This window comes from Berghia stephanieae, chromosome 3 (assembly GCF_034508935.2).
Source record: "Berghia stephanieae isolate SIO BIC M18660-M18661 chromosome 3, UCSD_Bste_1.3, whole genome shotgun sequence".
Lineage (NCBI taxonomy): Eukaryota > Metazoa > Mollusca > Gastropoda > Nudibranchia > Aeolidiidae > Berghia > Berghia stephanieae.
In genome coordinates, this window is record NC_088362.1 from 96,320,233 (window position 1) to 96,330,232 (window position 10,000).

The 10,000-nt window shown below is 35.7% G+C and overlaps 1 protein-coding gene across 1 annotated transcript in view; it reads right to left on the reverse strand.

The window, feature by feature from the left end:
- Nucleotides 1-4,549, reverse strand: part of LOC144968919 (uncharacterized) — a 9,824-nt gene extending 5,275 nt beyond the window's left edge. Inside the window, exon 1 of the mRNA XM_078907770.1 lies at nt 4,381-4,549. Coding sequence (XP_078763896.1) covers nt 4,381-4,530 — 150 coding nt within the window. The 5' untranslated portion in view covers nt 4,531-4,549. The remainder of the gene's footprint in view (nt 1-4,380) is intronic.
- Between the last annotated feature and the right edge of the window lie 5,451 nt (nt 4,550-10,000).

The window sequence follows — 10,000 nt, forward strand, 5'->3', positions numbered from 1 at the left end:
AACAATTTGAACTTTATAGATTAGATAAATTCAAAAGACATGATTGAATTATTGATAAAAGCCATTCCTCATACAACAATGACCACAAAAGACTTGCTCTTGGGCTTGAGCTTTTTTTTAGCTTTCTTTATATAGCGCAATTTCCACTAAACGTGCTCAAAGCGCTTTACAAGGGGTCCCTGGCCAACAGCAACACATAACATGTAGGACGAGACATGACGCCTGTCAGGCGATATTACACATTTTTGGGACAGAGACAACGCTGTTAAAGGCCATGTACTCATTTTACACCTGAGTACGGTGAGAGAATGTGAGTAAAGAGCCTTCTCCAAGGACTCAACTATGCGCCGAGCGAGGCTTGAACCCAGCGAGTGTCATACCACTAGACCACATAGCCGCTGCTCTAAACATAATATGAGTAGGAAGTCCTACCACATCCTCCTCATTGCCTTAATCTGGCCCCCTTCGATTTCCATCAGACTGGATCTCTTAAGCCCCACTTGGCATGACAATTGAACGACGGTAATTATTTAATTTCAGAGATAAACAGAACTGACTGAAATGTCTTGAAGTCTATTTATTTAGGGACTGGATATTCGTCCTCTCTATTCAGTCGGGAAAATTGCCTAGATCGAAATGGAGATAAAAATCGGGCAAGAGACCAATGATGTGAAAGTAAGTCATAATGACAATTTTATTATTTCACTTTTTAAAAAAAACTATCTATGTCCTGTTAAAGTAAATCATAATGACAATTTTATTATTTCACTTTTTTTAAAAAAACTATCTATGTCCTGTTAAAGTAAATCATAATGACAATTTTATTATTTCACTTTTAAAAAAAAACTATCTATGTCCTGTTAAAGTAAATCATTATGACAATTTTATTATTTCACTTTTAAAAACAAAACTATCTATGTCCTGTTAAAGTAAATCATAATGTCAATTTTATTATTTCACTTTAAAAACAAAACTATGTCCTGTCATCATGACAATTTTATTATTTCACTTTTTTTAAAAAAACTATCTATGTCCTGTTAAAGTAAATCATAATGACAATTTTATTATTTCACTTTAAAAAAAAACAAAACTATGCCCTTTAACCTAAAGATCTGGATCATCCCTCGTAGACTGGACATCGGTTTGTTTGTTTGTTTGTTTGTTTGTTTGTTTTTCCTTTTTTATTATTGTTTTTATTATGGCTGTTTGGTTTGTTTCTTTCCTTTGGTTTTTGTTGGGGTTTTTTTCTTGGCCTTTTTCTTATTGTTTTTCTTAAGTTCTATTTTTACATGATAAGAATTTGTGTTTCAGACGATGTTAGCATTAAGTATTATCATGGTTTGTTGGGGGTTTTTTTCTATTGCTTGTTGTGGTACGTGTCTCTGTGTGTAAGTGTGTGTGTGTGTGTGTGTTTGTGTGTGTGTGTTTAAATGGCTTTTGTTTGGTTGGTTTTATTTTGTTTTTTTTTTGTTTATGTTTGTTTTTGTTATTTGTTAGGTTTTTAAAAAGTGTAGATAGATATAGATAGATATCTATATCTCCTTTTCACACGTCATTTCTCTCAATTTTTGTGGGGGGGTTTTAGTGGATATTACGTCACAGTCACCCGAATGATAAAAATTAACCTTCGAGTTGAAATGATGAAATTTGAATGAATTTTGTTATCCAATAATATAGAAAATCTCATTTCCGTTACTCGTTATAAACACGTTTTGCAATTCTGTTGATTTTCACTTTGAATTGTCTTTATGATTTTGTTAAGTTTGCTCCGAAGTACAGAGTGATAATAAATAAATTCTTTACTCTGAGAAATATTTACATTTTTGAGACACGGGTTAAGAAAAAAGTCAACTAAGATATCCGCTTCCTCGCAAAGCCTGTCTTTTAAACGTTGTTGTTGTTTGTTGTTGTTGTTTGTGGTTTTTTGTTTGTTTGTTTTTGTTTGTTTTGTTTTGTTTTGTTTTGTTTTGTTTGTTTTGTTTGTTTTTGTTTTTTTTTTTTTTTTTGGGGGGGGGGGGGTTCGGTCTCTTTTTTCTTGTCTTTTGTTTTATTTCTTGTTTGTTCTTTTATTTTATTTTTGGTTATTTTGACTGTTTTTCTCTTCTCAAATCTTTTCATCTTAAAAAAAATGTTTTTGGGAGGGGGAAGTGGGACGGGATAACTTTCTTTTTTTTTTTTTTTTTGGTTATTTTCTTTATGAATTGTCTAGCATCGTTTCCTTCACCTCTTTTCTGCCGTACTCTTGAAAACCCCATATTTTAACATTTGGCCAGAAAACTCGTCCTTCAAATATCGATCGATTTGAATGATCCTCATCTTGGCTAAAAAAAACTCGTAAACCTGGGATTTCGCGAAGTCTTAATTCGCGCAGTTTTAATATTCACATTTTGTGCCTGTGCCTCCGTCGTTTCATTTCTATACAGGTATTAACCAATTAACTGCTGTACTCCGGGAAGACCCTTAGCAGCTTTCTACGTCGGAAACTTTTATCATGTCCACAAGAGTAAAAGAAAAATACTACAACGTATTTGTAAAACATGTTTTAGAATACACCAGCAGCATATGAGATCCTATTACATCAACAACGATCAAAATAAAAATGATTCAAAGAAGGGCCTATCGATTTGTCTGTAATGGATACAATCGACATCACAATGTAAAAGCCATGATGGAGCATTTAAGCTGGACCCCATTTATTGAACTAAGAAATACGCAAAAGCTCAATATTATGTTGATCAAGGGCCGACAGAGAACCACCACCATCCCTATTAACACATGGAAAAACCACAGAAGAAAATAAAATGCATATGCACAGCCATATTCCAGAATCTATACACACAAACAGTCGTTCTACCCCAGCACAATTCGTGAATGGAACAGCATCCCTGAAAATGTGAGATCAAACAATAACCCGATAATATTCTATAGTTATCTCGAACAGTTTAAAACCAATAGATAGATATAACGTCAATGCCATCCCACCACACCCGTGGCGTCAATCTTCATCACATGAAGCTGCAACTATTTTGGATTGGATTCAATTGGATTGGATTGGAAGACAGAGTGTTAAAAAATTAGACCAGCAACCTCGTCCTTCAAACATCGATCGATTTAATTGACCCTTATCTTGGTAAAACTTTCAAACCTAGGACTTCGCGAAATTTGACACTTTTTTGCCAAGATTGGGGTTATTTAAATCGATCAATATTCGATGGACGAGTATTTTGGCCCAATGTTTAAATACATCCTTTCTAGTTCCGGCAGATAACTGGTTAAACACCAAGTGATAAGGAAATTTGATTTGTCACAAATCGGAACGTACAAAGGTGATTTCCTCTAATATTCATTCTTTTCTGTCGTAAACGTTTTTCATTCCTTTGAGGGAACTTCATCATTGAGAGAAACCTACACTGTTTCGAAATAAGAACAGCGCCTCATTAGTTCCGATCTTTCTGTTTGATGTGCACATTGGATCTGCTTCTAATCAATCAATCAATATATATTGTCCACTTCAAAAGCAACAACACACAACAAACCAAACTTATGTAACACACAGTCCTGACGATGGCTGAAAAGGCCTGAAACATCGATGTAGACTGACTCCAACATTGTAGTAAATATTAAAATAGTATATATATATATATATATATAATATATATATATATATATATATATATTATGCGTGTGTGTGTGTTTGTGTGTGTGTGTGTGTAATTTGAATTCTTCACCATTAGTTACAAACAATAAAAAATAGTAACTTTCCTATGGCGCAATATCCATATACTGTGTTCAAAACACTTTACAAGGGATCCAAAGTTGACAGCACAGCACTTAATGTTGAAAAGGAGAAGACATGACACATTTACATTTTATTATACAGTTCTGGCCAGGTACTGATTTTATATCAAAGTTTGAATTTTAAAATATGAAGAGCCTTTTAAAAGGACAACTCCACATTGCGCTGCAAACAGTGGGATGCAAACCCAAAACCTACAGGTCACGTATGTAATGTCTTACTATAAGATCACAAAGTATCTTGATTTCAAGGATATTGAACAATATACCATTCTTACACACTTCCTTTTTTTATGGAATTCCGGGCGTGTTCCCAACAGCTGCACGAGCTTGCACGTTGGGAACAAAGTTCGAATTCCAAAACGCAAGAGTGTAAGAAATATTTTATTCTACCCCTCAAATCGATTCCGATTTCGTAATCTGTGAGTCAAAGATATTTTCAAAATTATTTAAATGATACTTATTTTTTCAAAATTCTAATTTTAGTTTAATTTAAAATTTGATAATCTGACGTCACAAATTATTATTGTAAACTTGATATCATTACCCGTTACTGTTTTGGGTGGAATAAAATCATGTACTTACCCATCTTTCTGAGAGGGGCCGCAGAGGGTAAGGGAGTGAGTCTGTCTGATGTGACCTTAAACGCGCCAAGGAAAAAGTACCTGGTATGATGGTCACCATGACAACACCAAACACTAAGATGGAGAACTTGGATAGTATCGTATTAGGCATGGTGGTTGAGATCGGAGATCTGAAATTTCGTTGTCAAGATAGATATTGGATTGTATATTAGTATTGTCCTAAATTGATCAAATTTACCGATCATCAAAGATAAATACAATACCTGTATAGGGAATGAGATTAGCGGAAGAGTAGCGTCCCTTGATTAGACGTCACGGCAAAGAAGTTATTAGAGAGAGAACGTCATTATGGTTCGCGCACGCGTCTCTCGTCCTCGCTAGCTGTGAAACCCGCGGTTAGTTAAATAGTTTCTCAGCGACCTTTAAGTTGACGTTCTCTCTGTAAGGTGACGCCCAATCAAGGGACGCTATTCTTCCGCTAATCTCATTCCCTATAGCGCATTTAGATACTCAACGCGCTTCACAACGCTTCTTATATCCTACCAGCAGGTTAAATAAGAAGGGGTTTTTTTTTCGATGTTATACGACACATGTCAGCTGGTATTGTTTCCTTTTTGTACTTGCACTCATACTCGTCACTGCAAACAACCGATTCGAGTGTAATAATGCATTTAAAGTATCTTACTCAATGGCACTATGCCGAGACCAGAGCTATGCGTTCATTTTGTCTATCTGGTCACTGAACATCCGAAACATCGCTTGACTATTGTGATTGAAGACTAGACAGCTTACACGTCGATATATATATATATCATCATCTAGTCAGCTGATCCTGCGTAGGAGTGCCATCCCGACACATTCTTGCGAAACAGAACTCACTGGTTTCCGCCATTATTGGATTGAGTTGGAGCTGTAATTAGACCAGACCCGTCCTTAAACATTGATCGATTTTTTGACTTTGGTAAACTCTTCCTTCTTCGCGTTGACCCTTGTTGGCAGATTGTGTTTTTAAATGATCATGATGGCGATTATTGGTCCAAAAATAGTTTCTAGTTTACCAATACTTTAACATTATGAAGAAAATTGTGATTTTACAATTCGGAATCACTTCTCTAAATTCATTCTTTGTTTGTTTCTTATATTTAGTCTCAATAGAATATTCAATGAATTTTATTATAATGTAGATGTGCAATTTCAAAACTGATCAATGAACTTTGGTTCTCCCCTTTAGCTAACCCAGTATGAATACCAAATTTGTTGCAGTAAGGGAAACCCCAAACTCATTTGATCGTTTTTGAAATTTAATTGAATGCTACAATCATTTCACATATTATTTATTTTTCGAGCTTCGAGCAGCCATTGTACATACTCCTATCTCTATGGGCCAATATCCCGTTGTAACCAATACAAGGATCCAAGTTACAAACACTTATTTACGACATTTCTTTTATTGTCTATATACAGTTGGCACGGTTTGCATTTTAGTATTCAGTTTGGTTTTTTATATAAGGCTTTAAAGGCCCCATTTGATCTTATGTTCCTTACATCTTGCTTTTGAATTCCGAGTCCCCCCTGCGCTGCGTTGGGAACAATAGTGCAATTTCCCAAAACGCGACGTAAAATCTTTTGTTCTAGACCCTGCAATCGATTCCGTTCGTATTGTAATAAACCGACATTTTTCCACAATTATTAGTACTTCATTTAAAATTCTAATGTTAGTAATTAATCTGTTTATTTTTAACTTTAACACCTTCATTGTCCTTGCATTCTTTAGTTTTAACGTGATTGCATTGCTTTCCTCAATTAAGATCTTACCAGTTCTATTTAGGAATGAAATGTTTACATCTCCAGAGAGGGTCCCATAGGTTGTCCTCTGAGGGATTAAACCAAGAGAAGCGTTCGTATAGGTCACTATGAAAACAACTGTGGAGAACTGTAGAATCGTTATTACGATGCTTCTGAATTTGGAGAATTGAATATGTCGTTTGTCCAGATAGATTTTTTATATAACTGTCCTGAATGTTATCGAAATCGTCATCAAGATAATAGAATACATGGTAGAATAATTTAGCGAAGGAGTATTTGCTTGACATCACGTGAAGAATTTCTAGAGGAGCGCTTTATGGTTGCCAGCGTCTCCTCCGTTCTTAAAAGGCGGTAGTTAAAATTTCTCACACCTCAATTGAGGGAATTTCTTTCTGTAAGTGATCGTACAATCAGACTACTACTTCAGCTAATCTCTTCTCTATGCGCATTTAATTCAACGACCATAGTGAACGCGTCACAACGCTTCTTTTCCTACATCATTAAGGGATTTATTCCATTCTATTTCGATTTAAGTGCAACTAGATTGTTCCTTTTTGTACTTTTGCATCGTCGTTTCAAACAACGATGATGGGAATTCGTTTATCCTTTGGCCTTCCGTGTACCAGAGCCACCACATTTTCTTTATCCATCACTACTTGACATGCTTGCTTTGTGAAGGACTAGAGCTCATCTTTTATATATATATAGCTCATAATGGCATTGAAAAATACAAAACAAAGATTAATCTAACTCTGAAAAAACTAAATAAAGTTTAAGTTAAATTTCAAAAATGGATTATACTATGAAAGACGCAATGTGCTAGTCGATTTTTAACACGGGTTCCAAAAAGATAGATCTTGTAAAAGCCACTCGTAAACAACATAACATTAATAGGAAAGGCATTAGACAGCAGAAAACAAATAGATCTACTTGTTTTAGAAGGCATTTGATGGAGTGCCCCATAGACGATTCCTCAGAAAACTGGAACACCATGAATTTTAAAAACATAGACCCAAAATCCCCCGAAAAGACCATTGATGTGAAGAAAACGACTCAAAACAGCTCTGTGTGATCTTGAGCAAGTCACTCGCTCTAGTTCACATTGCGACGCTTCACAGCCCTGGCGCCTTGGTGAGAAGTTGCCAGGCTTTGATACCAGTAAGAGGAGACACTGGGTGGCTGCGAATCGGCTTCGGTCGAGGAGCTGCCTGATGGCAAGTGCGCTTCATCAGTGGGGACTTTCTACCTGTCCAACATGTACCCGCTGTGGGCAAGAACCCGAAACGGCAGAGCATCTAGTCGAACGGTGTGTTGTGACGATGCTACCAGGCGGGTTGGCGACGGTGCACGAGTGCGGACCGGACTTTGCTGATTGGGTCGATCGTCATAACATAGTAGTGTGAGAACCATAAGAGGCTGCTGCCCTGGCGCCTGGGTCATTCCAGTCTTTCATTGGAATAGACCCTAAAGACGAATTTCTCTTGGAAATGAATAAAGGAAACTTGTAGTTTTATTTGCTATTATCGACAATAGGCAGTCACAATATTTTTTTTTCATTTTCTTCAGACTTAATTATACTTTACAATTTAATTTATGGAGAAAGGTATAATAAATAATAGGAAAAGTCGTTCAAAATACAAAAATTGACCGAATTGCCTTATTCCGTAAAAGATGGTTTGTCACAAGCTTACTAAACATTATTTAAATATCAATGTGGAATTGAATGTAAGCTTCAATTTAATATACGAAAACAGATCAAATTGACATTTCGGGTTTCCCCTTTATCAAATAGGACGATTGAAGCACTACAGACGAATGTTTATTCATCTTAACAACGCAACTACTACATTATCTCATTCGTCTGCAGTGTTTCATTCATCCTGTTTTGTTGATAGAGGGGAAACCCGAAATGTCCATTTGATCTGCTTACATTTAATATCACATTGTTTTTTATTTCCTCGAGATTCGAGATGCAACATTTACACTAACGATTATTTGAAAGTTATAACAGTTATTATTATTATTATTATTATTATTATTATTATTATTATTATTATTATTATTATTATTATTATTATTATTATTATTATTATTATTATTATTATTATTATATTATTATTACTATTATTATTAGATGATACATGTGTTTATCTGTAAATACGTTTATATATATATATATATATATATATATATATATATATATATATAAGTGGACATATTTTGTTAAGCTTAAATGAAAGGTTCCCTGGTCCTCCACAATGATTAACTAATTCCACCAGCAAGTCATATTATATGAAACTGTCTTCCCATTTCATTCGATTAAACATTCATCTGTTTCACGTCATTTCTTTAACAACTGCATTCTAACAATATCTGCAATTGCCTTTTAATTTAATTTAATTGAGCTTTATATAGCGCAATATCCACGACATGTGCAAGGGGTCCCTGGCCGACAGCAACACTTAACATGAAGGACGTGACATGAGGCCAGTTAGGCGATATTACAATTTTTTTTTCAGACAGAGACAACGCTGTTAACGGTCAGGCACTCATTTTACACCTGAGTACGGTGAGAGAATGTGAGTAAAGAGCCTTTTCCAAGGACCCAACTATGCGCCGAGCGAGGCTCGAACCCAGGACCTTCCTATCCGAAAGCGAGTGTCATACCACTAGACCACATAGCCTTTAAATCAGCTGCTGCTGAACCCAGGTTTATCATCTATAGGATTATCCACCACGACGTACAGTTATATGCAGGTCTGATCATCCAAACTGTTAATGGCTCATTGTTGGAATGGAGATACTCTCAAACCAACGCAAAATATTGTTTGTTACAACTATTAAAATATCAAGCCTATAATTGGATTCAATAGTCGGATGTCACGTCGCCCAGCAACGGCGGCCATCGTGGTTCTAAACAAAGAAAATCGGTACTTTTTATTCTTCATGCTGGCTAGAACTTTTCTTGTGATCTTGTGATCAGAATGTGTAAAAGTCAAAACATGATCAGATTTATAATGGGTTTTATTTCCTCTGGATACGCTTTTATGCTCGTCAGAGAAATATTTCATAAGGGCGTCCGCCATTGTTCCGATTGTTTAGAGCCAGTTACTAAGTTACCATGCGTCATTACGAGGGAAGTGACGTTACGACTGTTGAAGCGCATTGCGTACGGTTATCATACCTGCAAATATGTGCAACTAGACTCACCATAATCTATCCTCATTTGACTTTGTAAAAAGAGCAGATGCTGTACGCTCGGTCTCTGATAACTCCAAATATTCCCAACATTTAAAATTTATTCTAGAATTATTTTTAAAAATTTTAATGAGCTTTTTTATAGTGCAATATCCACTAAATGTGCTCAGGCGCTTTACAAGAGGTCCCTGACCAACAGCAACACGTAGCATGTAGAACGAGACACGACGACTATAAGGCGATATTACAAAAAAAATTTCGACAGAGACAACGCTGTTAACGGCCAAGTACTCATTTTACACCTGAGGACGGTGAGAGAATGTGAGTAAAGAGCCTTTTCCAAGGACTCAACTATGCGCCGAGCGCGAGTCTCGAACCCAGGACCTATCCGAAAGCGAGTGCCATACCACTTGACCACATAGCCGCAACAAAGCCTAATAATAGAATTCTTATTTAAAATCTAGCATTATACAAACAGCAGGAATGACAATGTCAACTTACCAAAACGGAAGAATAACACAAAATTTCAACTCAACAGTTTATGGTGCTCGAATTTTTAATATTCAATCGTTTAGTTTTAACAAATAATTATCTTATCGTATTATGTCTATATTTCA